The 22,277-nt window shown below is 37.8% G+C and overlaps 2 protein-coding genes and 2 long non-coding RNA genes across 5 annotated transcripts; 2 read left to right on the top strand and 2 right to left on the bottom strand.

Moving 5' to 3' along the window:
- Window positions 1–2,127: 2,127 nt before the first annotated feature.
- Window positions 2,128–20,957, top strand: LOC123869801 (coiled-coil domain-containing protein 170). Of its 2 annotated transcripts, XR_006796960.1 has the most exons (12): window positions 2,128–2,322; window positions 6,508–6,597; window positions 6,685–7,423; window positions 7,589–7,761; window positions 8,025–8,225; window positions 8,867–9,010; window positions 13,055–13,159; window positions 13,415–13,582; window positions 14,925–15,175; window positions 16,695–16,892; window positions 18,998–19,176; window positions 20,833–20,957. XR_006796960.1 is itself a non-coding variant. In XM_045912840.1 (11 exons), the coding sequence occupies exons 1-11, from the start codon at window positions 2,245–2,247 to the stop codon at window positions 19,080–19,082; spliced, it is 2,232 nt and encodes a 743-aa protein (XP_045768796.1). In that variant the 5' UTR covers window positions 2,128–2,244; the 3' UTR covers window positions 19,083–19,210. The 2 variants fall into 2 exon arrangements, 1 of the variants encoding a protein (XP_045768796.1); XM_045912840.1 differs by lacking the exon at window positions 20,833–20,957 and having other exon boundaries at window positions 18,998–19,210.
- LOC123869821 (histidine-rich glycoprotein-like) lies at window positions 3,586–4,432 on the top strand. The gene has a single exon (XM_045912879.1). The coding sequence runs from the start codon at window positions 3,689–3,691 to the stop codon at window positions 4,430–4,432; it is 744 nt and encodes a 247-aa protein (XP_045768835.1). The 5' UTR covers window positions 3,586–3,688.
- LOC123869834 lies at window positions 10,207–22,277 on the bottom strand. The gene is made up of 2 exons (XR_006796963.1): window positions 22,219–22,277; window positions 10,207–10,351 (listed from the first exon to the last, which is right to left on the bottom strand). It is a non-coding gene; the product is annotated as an uncharacterized LOC123869834 (long non-coding RNA).
- LOC123869835 lies at window positions 10,657–20,962 on the bottom strand. Its single transcript, XR_006796964.1, has 4 exons — window positions 20,894–20,962; window positions 20,506–20,512; window positions 17,135–17,137; window positions 10,657–10,668 (listed from the first exon to the last, which is right to left on the bottom strand). It is a non-coding gene; the product is annotated as an uncharacterized LOC123869835 (long non-coding RNA).

Below are 22,277 nucleotides of genomic sequence, written 5' to 3' on the forward strand. Positions count from 1 at the left end.
TTGCCACACTTTTCTGTCGTGTGTGTCAGGAATATGAAATCAAAAGAACCCACTCTTCCCGTAATGACCTAGAATCATGAAATTTGTGGCCGGTAGGTACGTCTTACAGCACAAGTAAAGGTAAAAATCCGAAAACCGTGAATTTGTCACTGACAGGAAACAATTAGTGTTCAATACCTTGTACGGAACCCTTCGTGTGCGAGTATGACACGCACTTGACCAGTTTTTAATTAACTTCCACCTAATTGTATTAGGTGGCTAAATATGCTACCCAATGTACAGTGGCGTAACAATAGGGTGGCAGGGCTGGCAAATTGCCACGGGCCCCCGACCCAAGAGGGCCCCGGCCCAAGAGGCCCCGAAATCCCAGACAAAGAGAAATTGTTTTCAAAATGCATGATAACTAGTTCTCGAATTTACAAGCTTTTTGTAAATCTATCAAAAATTTTGCGCTCGCTTCGCTCGCGCTTTTATATTGTATTAGATTACTTGAACTTCGTTCAAACCCCGTGGAAATTCTGAATTTTTGGGATAAAATACCTATACAAATTACAATGCAAGCTACCACTGAATAGTATCAAATTTTGCCCAAGAAGATAAGCCCTGAAAAGGTCGCTGATATTAATATAGATTTTTGTAAATACAATTAATAAAAATTTCGCTCTCGCTTCGCTCGCGCTTTCGTTGTATTAGTTGTTATTGTAGTACTTACCCGGAACTTCATCCGCATGGGTTAACATTAAATATCCCTAGAAACTCTTTATTTTTCATGAGAAAAGTTGAGTGAGGTGCTTTATAACATAACATTTTTTATGGCTGAGCTCGTTCATCTCTCGCTTTTTTATCTGTATTAAACAAAATAAATTGCGCTCGCGCTATATCTTGTTGTTTTCTATCTTGCTGTCAAATTGAAACGGCTGTCCTGGCTACGGCCTTGCCTATGGCAATTAGTGGGATATGTAGGTACAACGTGTAATTCTCTAATAATCTTCCTTTGGAGATATCCAAACTGCTTTTATATGCCCAGCGTAATTCCTTACAGAGAAAACTAAAAATCTATATAAAGAAATTTTTGCTAGAATCCGGTTTTGAAAGTTTTAAATGCCTTTATGACAAGATCTGTTGAAACTCAATGCTATAATCTAAACTTTATCCTATCCTATCTTTATATATTTTTTGAAATATTATTATATAAACACTGTTGCACAAAAAAAAAAAAAATTTTTTTTTTTTTTTATTCTTTTGTTTGTAAAAAATGGAAATATAGGCTTAACTCGTAAAATCATAAAATAAATCGGCTTTTTTAATCGTAAAATCATAAAATAAATTAATCTTTTTTTCTTTTTGTCAGCCCTAGCACAGACTACGGTCTATTTGGGCTGCAAAATTCCAAACACCAGTCTGTTTTTTATCTAGTGCTTTGGTCTATAAAAAATGGTGAAAAATGTTTCTCTTTAAATTAAGTCTATTACTAAATAAATAAAATAAATAAAAATAAAAAAAAATTGAGTAGGTATTTTTTTTTTTTTGTTCACGCTGGGGAATGCATTTACGCATCCCCCCTGGAGGGAGGGTATGTGGGACTCGCCGGCCGAGAGGCGACCGGAATACCCACTAAACCACTACACACTAGGGTACATACATTGGCAATGTATGTACCCTAGGTACCTACCTACTTAATATAAAGACTGTACAAGTGTAAATTAAAAATTTATAACACCCCCGACGATCCAAAGTATTTGAGTTTTCCAAAACATCATTTTCAAATTAATAATTATATATTTAGGCAACGTCCATCTTGACAGCTTGACATTTGTCAATTGACATAATATTAAGAACCTAACGGTTATCTAACCTTCTTTTCAACAAGAAAACTAGAAAAGAGCTGATAACTCTTAAACGGCTGAACCAATTTTTTTGGATTATAGCTAAGAACACTCTCGATCAAGCCACCTTTCAAACAAAAAAAACTAAATTAAAATCGGCTCATTCGTTTAGGCGCTACGATGCCACAGACAGATACACAGATACACAGATACACAGATACACAGACACACAGATACACAGATACACACGTCAAACTTATAACACCCCTCTTTTTGGGTCGGGGGTTAAAAATCGATTGCAATGTTTACGTATTTTCAGTTCTTAGCAACGCTGTTTACTGTATATAGTTACTACCAATTTTCCGTAGCACGGCGTCTGCTGATAGAAAACAAGTGATAAATAAATAATCAAGTGATCATGGAAGAAGAGAAGAGTAAAGAAGAGCTTGAAGATTGGAAAGTATTCGAAGTATTAAGAGGCAAAAGCCCAATCGAGGTAACTACAACAGAGCTATTATACCTATCCACTTATTTTTGACATTTTAGGAGGAAGAAGATACCTAGGTATTTATGTATATTCAGCTAAGATTTCTTAGCTGACTATTATCATTTATCACCTATCTGGTACTTCGTTACTTAATCACAACGGAACACTTTACTTTATGTGGCATTGCAACGCATGCCGGGTACAGCTAGTAACTAATAACTCTTACTTATCGATGATACGATCGACTTATGAATAAGCAGGGTAGATATGCGATGGTTTGGTTAGGTAGGTACCTACGAGTAGGTATATAATGCCATTGAACTAAAAATACTATAATGCGTCAAAAATGACTAGAGCTATATAATGGCGCGTCATATTGTACGGACTAGACTAGACTACAAAACACGTGACCTTGTCGATATTACAGCACTCAGCTTTCAACAATGCTTTTCTTCTTTATACCTTAGCTTGTCGTGCATTAAAAATTGCAAACCTTATCTTTAAAACCTAAAGTAGGTAGGTATGTAACTACTAAACCCTATGTGATAAACCTAACTAGTTAGGGAGGTATGGTTACGCATTGGGAAAAGGGTCATCACAGCATGTTGGATCTGTTTCTGCATTGTATTCATAAATAATTATTCAGATACTTACATCCATATTATCTTCATAAAAATAAGATCTGACGTAGGTACCTAATTCCAAAATATAAAACAGCTTTGTATTTCGTTAGTAGGCAAAGAGTAAGTATGTAAACACTACGTTTAAGTAGGTAGGTACATTGTTAGCAGTTTCGCTAAACTATTCTATGTACCTACAGTGTAAAAGGACAGTAGCGAAACTACATGGACTTATAATACTCGAAACTACTAGCAACAGTGATGATATATTTTTTCTCCCAAGACAGATCGCAACTAGGTATCCCAATTCCAAGAAAAAAATAATCCAATTTATCAAATGCTAAAATAAAAAAAGCTATCTACATTATAGTATCACATAATATACCTAATGTTTCTCAAAATATCTTTCATTATGTAAAGATAGATAAATCATAAATGGAAACCTAACTAGAAAAATTGTTTATATAATTAACCGATATCTCATAGAAATTCCTGTCGAAATAACCCAATGCACCTTATCCGAAGATGTGTCAAGGAAACATATTTAACTTTTAATAACCTTTTTTTTTTAAAAAATGCCTTTTATTTTATTGAAATTACTCTATTCAAAGCAACGGAAGTGGAAATTTGTTATCGTTCAATACTTTTTCAACCTTGACAATACGTCGACATCAAATTTCTTAACAGTATCGGCTAAGTAGTATAAAATACCAAGGCAAACAATAATTCAGCATCAGTAACTTGTCTAACCAACAATGAGAAGCCTTCTGGTGTTGTGTGGGCTCGCGGCCCTCGTAGCCGCGGTTTCCTCTCGGGAGATCCGGGAAAAAAGGGAAGCCGATCTCGAGGTGGCAGCTTCCCACCACCACGGCCACGGCGGAGGGCACCACGAGGGCGGCGGCCACGAGGGTCACGGACACCATCACCATGACCACGAGGGGCACGACCATAAGGGACACAAGGGACACCACGGCCATCACCACGGCCACCACGGCCACCACGATCATCACGGACACAAGGGGCATCACGGCGAGCACGGCGGACACAAGAAACATCACCACCACGATGAGGGCTATCATCACCACCACGGAAAAGGAGAGCACGGCGAACACGGCCACGGTCACGACGAGCACGGTCACTGGCACAAGGGTCTCGACACAAAAGGCCACCACGGCATCGAGCATCACGACGAATTCAAGAAGGACAAGCACTTCCACGATCACCACGGAGAGAAGGGACACCATGACCACTACGGCGGCCACCATCATGAGGGCGGACACCACAAGGGCGGCCACCACCACCACGGCCACAAGCACCATGGACACCATGACCATGATCACGGCAAACATGGCCACCATGAACATGGGGGACACCATCACCACCACAAGGGACACCATGGAGACGATGGCCATCACGAACACCACCACCATCATCATGGGCATGGCGAAAAAGGAGATCATGGGCACCACAAGCATTGGGGTCACAAAAAGGGACATTAATCCTGAACCAAAAATGGTATTACTTGTTGATTTATTACTTTTATATTGTTTGGTTGTTTTTTTACAAAAAAATAAAAAGTTTCTAAACTAAAAGATTCATCATAGTATTATTACTTATCTACTTATTTGTCATTTAAGATTTCGGAAAGTCTCCCTACGGAGAGAAAATAATTAAAAAAAAACTGGTAATGCACATTCGTGTCTTAACTCATATTATAGAGTTCCGTAACAATGCTTATTGCTAGAAATTCGATAAAAAAAAAGATTTATCAGGGTAAACTCCTGAATACAACTGCAGACTACCGTTTTTCAACACAATAAATAAGGTACCTACTCCTAGGTTGACAAAACGTCCAAAAACCAAACTTACCACTAACTTTTTTTTTAAATATAGAAACATGAACAAGATGTATATTCCTATTCCTATTCAACTTCTTTGGTAACATAATCCTAATTCTTACCTCGTATACATCTATGCCGTACACCGTATAGTAAGAATTACGATAACTAGATAGGTATTCACTACTTTAACAACAAAAAAACAAAGAAAACACGGCATAAAAATATTGCTTTCATACCAAGGATTAATCTACTAGGGATTCTTTTCCTTTTTGATGCATCGAGCGTGTCTTGATTAAAACTTCCGTGCCTTGCACAAAATTCTCCGATTTCAACTTTAAGTGGCTGCGGTTCTATTATTTAAGCATTATGAAGGAAGAAAACAAAACAAGCAGTTTTTTCAAGTAACAGTTATAGCCAGTTGAAATTTTCAAAGTATAGGTACGTGTTACTATAGCCTCTATTACGGCAAATGTTGCTATGGCATCTAGTTACGTATACTATCTACTTCTAACTATATTGTTTTTATTTTTTTACTAGAAGAATTTAATATTGTGTAGTGGTACGGAACTCTTTGTGCGTGAATCCAACTCGCACATGGCCGGTTTTATTTTTTGTGTTGGAATGTACCTATACTTCGTCAAGCAAATGCATGATTTTTAATAGGACTTGAAAGTTTTTAGGGTTTCGTAACTCAAAAAGAAAAAAGGAAGCCTTATAGATCTGTTTGTCGTGTCTCTCAAAATTATCAAAACCTAAAGGGTAGGTGTACTTGCTGTAGACCTAGAATCATGTTTGGCAGGTAGCAATATTTTACGGCACATGTAATAAAAAAATCCGAAAACCGTGAATTTGTGGTTAACTATAACTTCACAAAAAAAATTAAAGACTTGTGCTACTTATCAAATAAACAGTTTACTTAATCACATCAAGATGGCGCTGTCCATCATCAACTTACAAATTTTTATCACACTGGTTTGAGATTTCTTGTAAGATGACACGGAACCCTTCGTGACCAACTCTTACTTGTCTGGTTTTTTAATTGTTAGGTCAGTTAAGTAATAGGTACCTTTCAAGTTGGTTTTCCGATCAATCAAGCCGCAACGCATGCATCGGCGAGATTTTTCTGCATGGGTAGATAAAGATACATTATAGTGGAAGATTTGAAGAGTGAGATAGGCTACTTTTTATTTCGGAAAATCAATTCAAGGGATTTTTTAAAACCTATAAATCCACGCAGACAAATCGCGGTAATCAGTTAGCATTTTAATCATAAATCTGTGTCCAGTGCTTTGCGTAAATGTAGATTCCACAAATACCTCTGTGACCGAATTTTTCAATTTTTTCTGCAGGTGGGTACCGATTGTCACAACTTTCCCTGACACAATCAATTTACATGCAAGCTATGTAACATAATATAATGAACGGAGGGTTACCATGGCTATTATGTAAATGATGAACTTAAATTGTGTACCAGAGTACATTTATCCGTACCTCCATAAGAATCGTGACTCTTTGCGAGCTTGAAATAGCTACCCTTATCACGCTATCTTACAAACGAAGGTACTCACTACTGCTGTAATGCTAGTCGTCTTTTGCACGCCACTGGAAACCGTCCCCTATCTTACTAAACTTTGTTATAGATTATCGTTATGGATTTTTGTGAGTAAAAATTTGATAAAGTATGTACGCCTACCTATTGTTCCTAAAAGCCTATTGGTACCGATTGGTTTTAGATGGAAGCAGATATTGGCAATGATGTGGTGACAGCTTTGAGAAGTGATTTAGCTGGACTTCAATATAAACGAGACAAATTATTTTCTGAAGTGAGTTTTAGATTTTTTAATATTCATATTTACCCAGTTACCTTTTTTATATTAAAGGTGAATTTGGTATTTTATTGTAACTTACAGAATAGCGATTTGAAGAACCAAATGCTGTCCAGAGATCAAAGAATCTTAGAGCAACAGGTGGAGATTGACCATCTTCGTGAGCAAAATGCGCGCCAAAATGCTATTATATCATCTCTCAAGAAGAAGATTCAAGATCTTGAAGAGATCCAACGCAATTTACAAGCTTCGCAAGGCAGAAGCGAATTGACTGTACAAACGTTGCAGAGGGATAACCGTTACTGTGAAGAAAAGATCAAAGATTTGGAGAAAAAATTAAGATCTCTAGAATTAGAATGCCATAATGAGGAACAACAAAAAGAAAATGCTCGTTGTCAGTTTCACGATCTCGTTAGAAGACTGTCAGTTGCACTGGACGCAGATTTCTGTGATACTACACACACGCATTCGCCTGAAAGTCTTATTATTAAAGCGGCTGAACTCGTGCAGGAAATAACTAGACTGAAAAATAAATGTATGAACACAACAGAAAACTTATCGACGATTGAGCAAGATCTCAGAAGTTGCAGAGATTGTTTGGAAAGAGCGAATGCTGACAAAGATATTTTACAGAGGCAGCTCTCTTCCCAGCTTCTCGATATTGAAAGACTCAAGCAAGAGAAGGAATCTCTCTCTGTATCAAACAGAGTTTTGGAAAGAGAATTGCACGAAGCAAGAGAGAAACTATCACACTGTACGAAAAACTTAAATGTTGTTACTGATAACGTCAATCAAAATGAGTCCATGATTATACAACTAAAAGGTAAATTCTATTACAAATTCGGTTTCATCTCGGTTCTTCTTCTCCTTTTTTGCTTTTAGTAGTGCCATTCACTCTTTTACAAGTTCTTTGTAATATCTAAGTAGGTACATACTGTTAATATTAAAATTTAAAACCACAATATTATTAAAATCTTTTAAATCACAGAGGATTTGAGACATCGGGATGAAAAATATCAGAGATTGCAGACAGAATTCCGCAATACCATGGAATCGATTGCTATATTGCTCAGCCTACCCACACGTTTTGTTGAAGCTCACGAAAGCACTATCAAAGACCGCATAAGGGAAATTTTGAGCGAAAATAAGGATAAATCTGTAGTAAGTTTTATATTATTTAAAAACGTTTAAAAATGATATCATTTGTAGTTGTAAGTTTGATGTAAGTCATAAAAACGAAGTGTCGTCAAAATCGGTTAAACGGGTGGGCCATAAAAACTAGCAGGCAGACAGACACACTTTTGCATTTAAAATATTATTATGGATAATGGATACATCCTGACACTATAGACATTGCTGTACACAGGACGTACCTACTATAAAAAGAAAGAAAACAAATTATTATCTCCTCACTTGTTTTCAAGCAATTGGAAGCCCTACGTGAAAAACTAGGAATGGAGTCGCAACAGCTTGGAAGGACCGCGCATCTACACGAGCAAGCTACGACCCGTGTGCGTATCCTTGAAGATGAAAGGAACATGCTCGAAGGAAAAGTCCATAAATTGGAGTCAGAGCTTAACGCTGTAGAAATGTCAAGAGATAACCTACGAAAGGATAAGGCTAACGTAAGTTTAAAAATTTCATTCACGATTAGATGTAGGTAAGCTATAAAGCAGTACTACTTATCTACTGAAAATTAAAAAAAGATACTTTCCTTTTCTTAATTTGCTAAGCAGTGATAGAAATAGAAATAGAAATTCTTCATTTGCATAATGTGTGTTACAAAAGAGGAAGTGTGAACTGTGATGTGAAGCAACTTGTAAAAGTAAAAGATTCTTTTGAGGTTCTGCTGAAAATTGAAAGATGTTTTGTCCTCTCATACTGAAAACTTAAGTCTAGATGGCTAGCACGGAAGTTATGAATAAGTAATTAGGTGTATGAAAAAGTTGTCGCGATTATTTAGACTGTCTAAATATCTAATAAATAATCATATTTTGTACTCTTATTCAAATCCACCTGACATGGGACATCGACACCGCGTCCATTTATGCATTGATTTGATATATAGAGAAGGATATGTTGCATTTTACTTAGTTATATAGTTATTAGCTCTTCAGGTAGGCAATGCATTAAGGTGTCAAAAATAAGCTGTTTGCACCGAAACCACAGAATATAGCCGAAACATAACATTTTTTCTATTGTGACACAATCAATCGATATAGTCGATAGGTATTTACCTACTTCTTATATTTTATTACTGTTACAGTTCGTAGCATTCCTCGAACGACTGAGCCGCACACTCAATATGGATGAGTTGACTCAAGACATCGGCTTAGAGCTTCACACCGACTCTATAATACACCGAGCCGAGCAGCTCGCCAGACTGGAGAGCGATAAAATTGTTGACAAGGTCAGTAGCGCACCACGAGAATGGAAAAAAATTAAGATCAGCTTACGTTCCTTTATGCTCGACTATACTGTTCAGATTTATGAGACAATTCTCGAACAGGTTTATATATTAAATACCTATCATAATAAATTGAAAAAAAAAGTTTTTATCGTTTATGTGCACAATGATAAGACCAACTTTCATACCAAACCCCTATTTTACGTGTCTAGTGTTTCTAGTTAGATACACCCTCGTAAATATTGGTTATTTCAGAAACTTAAAAAAGGCTGCTGTTAAATATAATAAAATACTGTTAAAAATAAATTTTAGATTAAGGCGATTTAAGATTTTAAATGAGTATTTAAAATAATAATAAATTAAATCTAATTAAGTAAATTAGTTGCTAAAGATCCAACACAACTTTAGCTTTATTCTAATACTTACGTGAAGATTTGCCTTCTATGTTGCTTCAGCATTTTGACGTATTCGGGAACTGCTATTGTTTCTTTATTTATCTCCCTAACTCCAACATTGTTCACCCCACACTTACCAAGGTAGTTACTTAGTATACAAATCAGTCTTATGGCAGTGCAATGTTGTTAATGTAGGTTACTTACAATTTACTTAGTTTCCTTGCGTTTGTTCTGCAATAAAGACTTTCTATCTAAGGTATCTAAATGTTGGATGGAAAAATTGCAAAAAGTCAAAGAGTCCATGATAAGTAAGTCTATGGTATGGTTAAAGAGGCAGTATTAAGGGTTAAAGTAAAGATCGTGTGATAAAATTGCAGCATTTTATTATTGAAATGCATAATCCACATATTATTTAGTAAAACATTCTATGTAAGTACATACTTCGCCAAAATCTGTCTGACGATCCATTCTATCTGGCACAAAACGACTAAGATCGCGTCATTTTTAATGCAATCAAGCAGAACCGAGAAAAAAAGCGAGCATAAAATGTGTCTGCTCTTGATTACACAAATCAATTGCGTACCTTGCGTAATTTCCTTTTCAGTTCCTTCCGATTTCAAAAGTTTTATTGAAATTGGTTTATTACAATTGTGTTTTACATAGGCACGACGCAAATTTAATGACCCATAGTGATAGACTAAGAGCCAGTGCGAGCCAGACCTTCGTTATTTTGTAAAAGCTGAAGGTTTTTCTCTGCGTATTGTCCCCAACAGTTGATCCGCGACTAATATTAGATTAATTAATAGTATTAGAAATCACGTCATGCATTAACACTTATTATCGTGGCAATCCTCTGCCAGACACCTTTATACTTTTTAACTTTAGAGGCGTCTGGCACGGGGTTGCAACGACACTAAGTGTCTGGCAATGCGTGACGTGATTTTTAATACTATTCCGAAGAAAAATTAAAAAAATGGATTTATACTCTAACTAAGGTTATTACACCTTTATTATCTGTTACCTCCCAAAGCCACCATGATCTAAACTCATAGTCGCTGATCGTTCCTCCCTATGTTGGTCACAATACGCAGGGAAACTTTCAGTTTTTATAAGATCGTTATCTTATAGGTCTGGCACGCGCTGGCTCTCTCTCTCTCTCTCTCTCTATGCCAATCAATAGCCCAAGCACAATCAGTACGATAACCAGCGAAGAATAGAACAACAACGCTTTACCTATTAGGTGCTACATGAGGCCCACAACTTCATCTGCGTTGATTTAGTTTTCTTTTTTTTTACATAAATCTCACGGGAACACTTTCTGGCATAAAAAGTAACCTATGTACTTATATTATGATACCATATAAGTTTTTTGATAACCCTCGGGGACTCTTTTCGGGTTAAAAAGTAGTAGTAGTACCTAAGTTAGAATGCTATTTCCATTCCAAACCAGCCACATTAGTTCAGTCATTGAAGGAGTATCAAATATATAATTTTTCACATTCATTACAAGTGTAAATTAAAAATTTATAACACCCCCGACAAGTGAAGGTTACAGTAACTAGAAAAGAGCTGATAACTTTCAAACGGCTGAACCGATTTTCTTGGAATATAACTAAGAACACTCTCTCTCAAGCCACCTTTCAAACAAAAAAAACTAAATTAAAATCGGTTCATTAGTTTAGGAGCTACGATGCCACAGACAGATACACAGATACACACGTCAAACATATAACACCCCCACAACACCCCTCTTTTTGGGTCGGGGGTTAATTAATAGGATAGGCGATACTATCGCGCTGATTGTGTTCGCGCTATATTATATCTGTCGCTTCTACTGCTTACCTGTATTTGATATAATATAATATTTTTAATAATAATATGTAAATGTTTTCACATGTCTATATTACATATTTAAGTAAGTGTTTTATATTATGTGTGATGTGTGTGTTTTGTATAGCTGCTTTATTACGGATACTATGGAACCCTTCCGCGACTGCGAAGGGAAAGGTCCTTCCATGATTTGCCTTATATCAAAGAAGTAAGACATAACGTACCTCTAAGTATCTAACTAATAACTACACTATTAGCATGGCATTAACGTAGATATGCGAATCATGCTTAAATAACGATTAAGTACCCGCAAATTCTTGATACTAATGACACCTCCAATCATGTGTTTATAGGTCGAAAGCACCGTAAGTGGTTTTAACACTGCCGAGCAAAGACACGCCATTTAAATTCAAATTCAAATTCAAATTCAAATTCAAATTATTTTTATTCAATTAAACTTTTACAAGTGCTTTTGAATCGTCAAAATAATCTACCACTGGTTCGGAATGCTGTTCCTACCGAGAAGAACCAGCAAGAAACTCGGCGGTTGCTCTTTTCAAATGTACAATTTACAATAATATGCCATACTGTATACAAGCAATTGCAGCGCCGTGTATTGCTGGAGCGCATCAAATCCAAGCTTTTTTGTCATTTACATAATCTTCGATTGTATAATAAGCTTTTTTCAGGAGCATACTTTTAATAGATTTTTTAAACTTGTGTAAAGGCAAGTCTAAAATTGATTGTGGAATTTTATTATAAAATATTACACTCATTCCCACAAACGATTTTCCAACTTTCCTGAGGCGGAGCGTAGGATATGCGAGCCTATCACGGTTTCTAGTTTGCCGGTCGTGGAAATCACCGATTTTTTTGTAACTATGAATGTTTTGTCGTACAAAAATTATATTAGCGTAAATATATTGAGAAGCTACTGTAAGAATACCTATTTCCTTAAATTTCTCTCGTAGGGAATCGCGCGGTTTTAAATTATAGATTGCGCGTATTGCCCTTTTTTGTAATACGAAAATTTTTCCAATATCTGCCGCTTTACCCCATAGTAAGATTCCGTAAGACATAATACTGTGAAAATAGGCAAAATATACAATTTTTGCAGTTTCCACATCAGTTATCTGTCGAATCTTTGTAAATGTAATTAACTACTTAGTTATTTTTATTGCTATTTCTAAGCTGAATGAGTTCGAAAACATTAAAAATAAACAAATTCGATCAATAAAGTATTAATAAATATGAGGTATAGCGTAGAATATTTTTTATTTCTCATTGATATGTTTTGTAATTTATTTTCTCTGATGGTAAGTGATGCTAGGTACGCGGTAGGTGGTCGGTATAAAAAGTAGCTACGATCAAACTTTAGATATTTGATTATTCATTTTATAATTTAACTGTGAATTTGCCGAAAACATCACCTAGTCACATAGTCACCCTTCAGGCTGAACCCCACTGAAAGACAAATAAGTAGAAACCAGTAAAGAATGTTAGAATACATTAGCACTTATATACCTAGAAGTATTTAGGTAATTGTAGAATTTTAACTGAAAACTTATAAGTATTTTGACAAAAATCTGTTAATGCGCGATGGCAGCTGCACTGGCAGAATGATACACTGGTATGGACGCATGTACAACTTGTAATATTAATAGGGATAAGTGTGTGAAAGACAGCCACGCTGAAGAGCGCGAATGCCACTAAATTGTGCGGTTTCAAGCCTTCATACTGTTCTTTGGATTGGATCTTCTAAGACCCGCGTTGGATATGTTGTCATCGCGCGTTGTAGCCGTAAATTGAAAATGCTTTTCAGACTGCTGTCGTGTACCAACTGCAACGACGCATACGCATACTGAGAGAACAACTGCAGAGAAAGGACTTGCACTTGGATTTGCTCCGGCGAAAATTAAGCGTTCAGGTATGTATGTTCCTGATTTCAATGGTACCTAAATGTATTTATTTAAGCCACTTTATATTGCTTAAAACTATGACAAAGAATAAAATACAGGAATGATTTACAAACAAAGAACGATTTTATCCTATACATATATGTGATGTATTTTCTTAAAATCGAAAATTCGAATGCCCTCTCAATTACGACAGATTTCCATGGATTCAGATCTTCATTTTCATGGAGTACCGTTTATATAAAGTGTTGCATCCACAAAACTAGGATGAAAGCTCCCGAGTCCGAGCTGTTCTCCAAGCGGAACGCGATGAAGCTGTAAACCGTAGCAAGAAATTGGCTCGACAGTGTGACAAACTCAGTGTGCAGTTGAGTGAAGCGCGCGCCCAGGTTCGCGATCTCAACGCGCAACTCGCGGATGCTGCTGAATACAAGGTATTAATTACCATCTTTTTACCATTTTTTCTTTGGTCTTGTTCTCCCCTTTTTATCATCCACATGCAAGTAACATTTCGAGATTCGCACTTTAAATACCATTAGAAATCAAGCTTCAGTTTTTGTTTTCGGCAGTTTTTTTATTACCTAATGCGTAGATATCTATCATAATATTAATTATCTACATTATAAGTGGATTTGCTGGAACAATTGACTAGCAAGGCTAAAGTTATTTACTTGTTACTACGTAATCATATCCAAAGATACCTACTTATTCTACATTCGAGTACTTCATTGTTTCTTGAATTACCTAAATTTTATAGCTGACTATACTTATTACTTACGTATGAGTAGTAAGGTATTGCTTCCCTATCCACACCATCAAATCATATATTTTTTACACTAAAACATTTCAAGAGCCATTTGTGTATATGGGTATAATTAATTAAACTAAATATAGTGCCACGGACTGGTATGATAATAGTGAAACACAATTCCTGGTATAGGCTACGTCACTTACGCAATCATAAACATTGTAATAGTGCGCTTCAACAAGAAGGCCTTGATTCAAATAATAATCGTATTAAGATTGAAACAAACAATACGCGCGAAGGAAATTGCACGGCAGGGCGTCACACTGAACGCGCGCGTATGTGTGTACGATTTGTAATGAAAATAAAAGCACGTCATAATGCAGCGCAAGACGCGAGGGGCTTGCAACTGCAGGAGCGCGGCTCGATCTCGTGCTTAGCAAAGTGAACGTCATCATACCTTTCCTTACATAATTATTATTGTAACTCATAAAATTATAATTTATATTATTGTAACTCCTACACGCTGCTGATTGGACACGTTCCGTCGTGCGTTTTGTGTGTTTGTGGTTTTAGAGCTATAATCAGGATGAATTAACAAAATTTAAGTGACTCAAATCAATTAGGTATAGGTAGGCATGTCTAATTGAAATAGGAAGTGTAATTATTACTGTTAAATTATTTTTCATTATTTCAGTTAACTGAAAAAGTAGTTGCCTCTAATTTAGTAATAAATTAAGTACTTACCCAATTTTCGCAACACATCAATGGTGCACACAAGTTCGTTTGTTCTTCAAATGTCGATTTTTTCTTGACAATCAAAGGTAGAAATGGAAAATCCATATCCTACATTAGAACTTCTAATTGCTACTTATAGATACTTACATTCGTATTTAAATTTATAAGTAAACGACATCAACGACAGTCGTGTAAAGGACATTTACACGTAGAACTCAAAATAAAATTCAAATCTATACCACCCTTCAAAATCAAACCTAATTTTGTTGCTAAGTACCTTTTGCTTCAAATAGATAACGTCACTTGAACGTGCACGAAAAATTGAAGAACTACAAAAGAAATTAGACGAAGCTGAACTACTTCGTACACGCTATAGTCGAAAGGTGAATCTTCTGAAGGATCAAGTTAGAGCCACCGGGGAAACCTTCGAGCAAGAGAGAACTACGACAGAACATCAGATAACAATGCTCAGAGATGACATCGCCAGGACCAAGGAAGCTCTCGCTGAATGCCAGAGGAGGGAAGCCCAGCTGTTGAGCTTCAGGTAAATGCAAATTAAGCATGTTAAAACAAATTCTCAAGTAAGGTAATATAGGTCTGTATCCTGCAAGTATAGGTATAGGTATTCTATTCATAAGTATAAGTAGCTTGGACGTCGGGGTCCTATTCGAAGCGTCGGGGGTTCACCCAACGCACGGACCCAATCTCGGAGACCTTAGTATTGAGCTGATGATGGGTTGATGATGATTATGAGGTATCCTTTGCTTTTTGTTACAAAGACGGCGGCAGCGTTTATAAGTATTATTGGCATGTAAATTGAAAACCTATGACTCTCCAGGTTTTTTTTAAATCTGATCATAAATTAACCTTTTACTGCAATCTAACCTGGTGGTAAGTGATGGTTAGGTCTACGATGGCACCCAGCAGGCTAACTTGGAAAGGGATATAGCACTTTCCCTAATCGGTTCAGGTACTAAGCGGCATCGTATCGGAATATAGCACTTGGCAACAAGTCTTTAGTCTTCACTGGTAGGCTAATAACCAGCCACGGCTTAATGCTCCCAGATCAAATCAAACAGAATTTAGAAATTATAAATTCCCATAATATCTAGGAGCACAGCGCTCACAACTGCCCCAGGACGGTCGTTTTGATAAGTAGCCCAAGTAAGTAGCCTCTGAATCTATACGTAATATTATAAATGCGAAAGTGTGTCTGTCTGTCTGCCTGCTACATTTTCACGGCCCAACCGCTGAACCGATTTTAATGAAATTTGGTACAGACTTGGGATAGGTATCTACATTCCGAGGAACTTTTTATCCCGGAAAATCAAACGACGTACGGAGTTCGTACGAGATTTCAAAAAACCGAAGTCCACGCGCAACCGAACCGAAGCCGTAAGCATCCACTAGTCTTAAATATTTTAAAGCAAGAAGAACAAGTGAATCAACTAGAGCTACGTATTACCTCCACACGAAATATTACATACATGGTATGTAGTTAGTAGGCAAGCAAGTAGTAAGCAGTGGTCTCACCCTTGACCTTGATGATTGAAATGCAGGGCCGGCATGACCGATTACAAAGTCAAATTGCATAACGCCAATACTTTTAGAGATATCGAATCTCAATAAAAAGCAGTTTTAACTGAATTTGCGGCTGAAATTCTTACGAAATTATGACAGTTTTATAAATTCATTCAAAAGAAAAACACAAGGTATCTATTCCTTTTGTATATTACAGGTAGTTAGATTTTTGCCTGATGGAAAGTCCATCAGGTATGTCGATTGCGTCAAGAGCAGGCCTATCTTGCATTAATTAAAAAAACGTGATGCAGTAAGTAAGTAGTACTACCGAAAGCCCCCGAAGAAGAGATTTTTATATAAATAAATAGTAAAATTAAGTTTCATTAGCGAGCACAACAATAATACTAACCTTTATTTAAAAGTTTCTCAACATTACAAAAACTATTATTCAGAATTAGTTTTTTAAACCGAATACGAAACACTAAATTATGCTTATAAATTGATTACCTAACTGTTCACTGAATCGGGTTACCTTTTTTCAGGAGTTCGATCGCCAAACTCCTCGGCATACTAGTGCCTTCGTCTGTGTCGGACTTCGAAATGGTGTCGAGACTACAGAAGCTGATTGACGCGCATCACGACTTTACGGTAGTCTCGCGACGATACGACGACCCCGCGCTGCTGCGAGCCTCGTCCAGGTCTCCGCCGCCCTCCAGGTGCAGGACTCGGACTCCGGATCGGTGAGTGTAAAAACAAATCTTTAAATACCTTACACTTGATACTACTTTACTTTAGCACAATATACTAGTCTTCATAGTACCTTTGCTTTTACTATCATCATACACTAGGTTGCTGATACGCGGTCTCCACTCCAGAACACGTCTGCTCCAACGGTCATTAGTTCTGCAGCAGAACTGGTGGCCACTGGGGCAGACGAGTGCAGCGAATGCAGACGAGTGTAGAGTGTATGACGACCTCCAACCCGCTGGACTGACGACCTTAAGAAGATAGCGGGAAGTGGGTGGATGAGGAAGGCGGAGGATCGTGTGTGACGGCGCGCTCTCGGGAAGGCCTATATGCAGCTATGTTACAGCTGTGGACTCAAACAGGCTGATCAATCAGCCTGTTTTGATTGTCTGATTGATTGGAACACCAGGTATGCAGTGGGGTGATTCGGTACCTCAGTGTTCAAGCTGAATAATAGCCACCGAGCTTATTTGACATTCGTTTTTAATCCATTGAAGGTTTTCTACGAAAAAGTATTTTTTATCACTCTGTGAAGCAGCAATGTACTAACAAATGAACTTGGTAGATAGAATTTAGTGTTGAACACTGACTTAGCGAATCACCCCGCAGCTGCAGCCTTCTCATCCAGTTACTTCCCGCCACCCTCTTTATGTCGTTGGTCCATGCTGGGAGGCGCCTCAAACTACGCTTAGATACTTACCTAGGAACTTATTCGCGGTTTCCACTAAGAACTTTCCAGCTCTGACGCCTATCGCTCCTACGGCAACTGTTGTCCCTGAATTTTTCTAAAAGTTACAAAGATATAATCTATTTACCTATTATATTTAAAACAATGTATTCTTTTGGAAGATATAGGTATCTAATAAATAAAATTGTACAACTATAGATTTCAGTTATAGAAAAATCGAAATAGATGCATATCTTTCTAAAAAGTATTTTTTAAGCAGATGTTAATTCGCTGGACTTTATAAGTATTTTTTTCCATGCGACATTACTATAGATAAGAGATTAAAAATAAGGTAATAAATATCACACTGGCGCCGCGCCCCGGGCGCCACGCGGCTTTCCGGCAAAATAAAACATAGCTTCATGGTGCAATTACCTACTTAAGAAAAAAATGGACGCAAGAGTTGAGTGTGTTACTCCCATATCCCTGCGTGACAATGACTGCGGATACGCGGACGCGACCTTCTACTTAGTCATTGGCTATAGCATCTAAATTATGATAATAATATTAAACTTCTTTATTGCCTTCATTTTTCATTCTTTTATTTCTTTATTAAAATTAATTCTGCACGCGTTATTTTGCCGTCCAGTCATGCATACGCTATTCTTGAACACACACACAGCGTACTTCAGTTGCGTGGGTTATACAGACGTAGATCGATGATCATCTGTCTATGATTACAGAGCATGATACCACGCACATTTTCTTAGAAAGTACATCTTATCTGGGAGCAGCTGCAAGCAATAAAAACAACAAAAGCAAGCGATGATCGTCTTAACCTTTTTAGTTTAGCATAACGACTCACGAGTAGGTATATTATATTACCATAAAAGCACAGTTTTACGATATTAAAACCGTGATAAAAGGTTGCAATACTCGTAAAAAGCATTAGTCGCAAAAAGCACCGAACCGAACGATTTTATTTAAGTTTTCACCACTAGAGTGTCTCTCGGAAAAGGTATCTAAAGCTTAGTGTCTACCAACATAATAACACTAAATGAGGCTACCCGCGGCGAAGCTAAAGTGGCCACTGGCCATGGGCGGGGCACATAGTTAGAAAAACCGATAGACGTTGGGGTCCCAAGATGCTATAGAATGGCGACCTCACACCTGAAAACGCAGCATTGGCGAACTGCCCACTAAGTGGGCAGACGACATCAAATGAGTCGCAGGGACTTTCTGCAAGAGACCTATGTCTAGCAGTGGACGTCAATCGGTTGACGAGGATGATGATGATAAAGCTACCTATGCTAATTTGGAGTAAATCAGCTCGTAAAATCACGATTTCTTAAAACTTTTAGACTTTGCCCTCTCCTTACATGAGAATCCATTGTCTTTGTGATCTCATGGGTATTTTTGTTCCACTTACAGATCCCTACGTTATGATGATTCCGGATACGCGGACCCGGCGTTCGACCTCGAGGACGACCTGTACAAGGGGCGTGCGGCTTTGTGACAGTCGCGCCGCCGCGCCCGCTTTTAACCGCCACCCGGATAGGCTCGGCGATACCTAAAACCCACACATAATAGGCGGATACATGACTACGCAGGTACAGTGTTTAAGGCTTAGACAAGGCGTGTCTTCGCAGCCACATGTCTAAACAAAGCTTCTAGAATTTGTACAACGTCATAACTTTAACAATTTATTAAAATTCAAGGGTGTTTGGCAGGGGGTTACCAAGATACTAAGCGTCTGGTAATGGATGACGTGATTTCGCATTCTGTTCCGAAGAAAATATAAAAAATTACATTTTATACTTTTACGTAAGATTTTTTACACCTTTGTTACCTGTTATCTGCCAATTTCACCATGATCCAAACTTCATAGTCGCGGATCGTTCCTCCCTGTGTTGGGGACAATACGTAGAGAACGTATATATGTTACGGGCAACGTGATTAACTGGGCATTATTAATAAGGACCGGCCATTATTAATAATGCCCAAGAGCGATGGGCAAAGTGATTAATTTATCACTTTGGCCGGCCATTATTAATAATGCCCGACGGTCCGTGGTCCATGTAATAAATCAGTGTTTGAGATAGCTTGAATTTATCACTTGGACCGGGCAGTATGAATAATTCCCTACTTGTAGCCGGGCAATATGATAAATTGGACCGCGGCCGTTGGCAGGGGCGCGTACGTGCGGGGGGAAGGCCTTAGGTTAGGTAAAGTTAGGTTAGGTTAGCTCCTCTTCCATTGGCAGAGGAGGCTCGAGTCACCCACTGCTGGTCATAAGATTATCGAAGCTATCCATCCCATCCTCGAGGATTGGATGAAGAGGAAGCATGGGGCACTCACGTTCCACCTTGTACAGGTTCTTACGGGGCACGGGTGCTTTGGAAGATACCTGTGCAGGGTGGCGCGAAGAGAGCCCACAGAGGAATGCTACCAGTGCGGTAGTGTCTCAGACACAGCACAACATGCGCTGGCTGAGTGCCCGCCGTGACTAAATCCATGGTGGACAGTGAAAGGGCCTAGCAAGCGATGGTCTCCTTCAGCGAGGAAGTAATGAAGCAGCGGAGCGGCTGAGAGAGGAAGCCGAAAGCTCTCATCCCCTGCGCCGCAAGAGAATCGGTCGCAGGCAAGCTGCACACGACCGTCGCTTGCCCCCTTGAGTAAGGCCTCCGGGTAATAGACACGGGGAGTCTGTTACCCGCGGGAGAGTAGGTCCTCGAGTTGGAAGCCAAGCCCTTGTTTCTGGCAAACGGTGTTGGGGCCCCTTTTAGTCCCAGAGCTGGGCCTGCCTTGGCGGGCGCCATTAGCTGGGTCGCAGTTGAATATGTTGAATATGTTTGAATATGTAGCGCGGTGGTATCCATGAGGATTTTCCTCGCATAAAAAAAAGGTTGGGTTAGGTTAGGTTCTTTCATTTAATAAACAAAAACACTACAGTTCACCTATTTTATTACTTTGCCCAAGACAGGGTGGGCATTATTCATAATGGTCGGGAAAAGTGATTAATCATGCTGTTTTAATCATATTGCCCAATTGAGTCGGCCATTATTAATACAGACCGGCCATTATTAATAGTGCCCGGACTTATCAAATTGCCCGTAACATATATAGTTTATGAAATAACGAATGTCTGGCCCTCGAGGCTCTTAGCCCAATTCTCAGCGATTCGGTTATTAATTGCACTAACTCAGTAAGTAGTATGATCCCAACATTGATAAGATTTTAATTAATATTGAAATATCTTTTTACAGCAGCGTGCTGGCTATCACACCAAGCTCAACTGTTATCCTGCTGGTCGATTAAAGAAGAGACTGCATCAATCGTTCTTACAACCTCAACTGTTGTGATTGGCAGAATTTATGGTATTCTTGGTGCAACAATACATTGTAGCCAATAGAGAACGAGTGTTGGCCAATCAGAGGTGACTTTGATCGTAACAGTATAATATTACTTTCAAACTGCAGCGGTAGGCCTCCTGAGCATTTTTCGTTGCGCTCGCGTCGCGTCGTTGAAATGTAAAGTAGGTGTAAAATGCAATAAACGAATAGCATAATTACTTGTACTCTCATATAATATATGAGAGTACAAGTAATTATGCTATTTATTCATTAATCACCATTATTACTATCAAAACAATGTCATATCATACGATATTATACTATGTATAACTTTATTATCCTTTTTATTTTCATACTTAGTCACATAAAATACAATATAAGTAGGTAAAATAAAATTATTTATTTAAACTTAAATAATAATCATTCTTTAGTCTTATAGAGAGAGAGCCAGCGAGGGCCAGTGTTGGGATATTTTGAATTTATAGGAAAAATATCAGTAAAAAGAAAAGCTTGGACGTCCTGTTTGAGATATATATTTGAAGTGAGATAAAAAGTCATCGAACGTAAAACAAAAGGATTTTAGAAAAAGAATAAGAATAAGAATATATTTAAATATAAACAATTAGTTTACAGCCAGTTCCAACATCCCCCTTTAAACTAAATTGTCTTACAAAAAAAAACTTAACATAACATATCAACACACAGCAACAAAAAAAATAAAAAAACTAACTAAAATCTACTCCTACCTGATGATTCTTCAATTGATTCATGCCTATGCGACATAAGTGTCCTAACCGTTTATGCCAGAGCTGATACTTGCTCAGACAGTCAGGGTGCACCTCGTACGCAATATTTTCACTATTCATCTTAGGTGGAATATTAACAGTACCATCAACTATGTACAGTCCACCACAGGGCGAAGCATGAAGGACAGAATCACCAAACATCCTTATTTGAAAAAAGTGCTGTGATCGAATCCGTGACTTCATTTGGATTTCATTCCTTCGGCCACTTATATCTCCGCTTGCTTGCGACATTTGGAAAGAAAAATATCTAAATATGATTTTCCTTGTTCGCAACAAATATAGCAAAGTTCCAACAGCCAGACCTTCGTTACTGTATAAAAGCAGAACTGCGTATTGTTCCCAACACAGGGCAGAACGATCAGTGACTATGAAGTTTGGATCATTGTGGCTTTGGAAGATAACAGGTAAAAAAGGTGTGTAAACTTTAAGGGTGTCTGGCAGGGGCTTGCCATGAAACTGTCTAGCAATGCATGAGGTCATTTCTACTTAATACTTACTATTCCGAAGAAAATTAAAAATGTACACTTTATAGTTTGACATACCTAAGATTTT

This window comes from Maniola jurtina, chromosome 11 (genome assembly GCF_905333055.1).
Source record: "Maniola jurtina chromosome 11, ilManJurt1.1, whole genome shotgun sequence".
Lineage (NCBI taxonomy): Eukaryota > Metazoa > Arthropoda > Insecta > Lepidoptera > Nymphalidae > Maniola > Maniola jurtina.

Coding starts and splice junctions, on each gene's coding strand:
- LOC123869801 (XM_045912840.1), top strand. CDS start 2,245: ATGGAAGAAGAGAAGAGTAAAGAAGAGCTTGAAGATTGGAAAGTATTC. Junction 8,226..8,866: donor TACGAAAGGATAAGGCTAAC/GTAAGTTTAAAA, acceptor TTACTGTTACAG/TTCGTAGCATTCCTCGAACG. Junction 9,011..13,054: donor GCGATAAAATTGTTGACAAG/GTCAGTAGCGCA, acceptor AATGCTTTTCAG/ACTGCTGTCGTGTACCAACT.
- LOC123869821 (XM_045912879.1), top strand. CDS start 3,689: ATGAGAAGCCTTCTGGTGTTGTGTGGGCTCGCGGCCCTCGTAGCCGCG.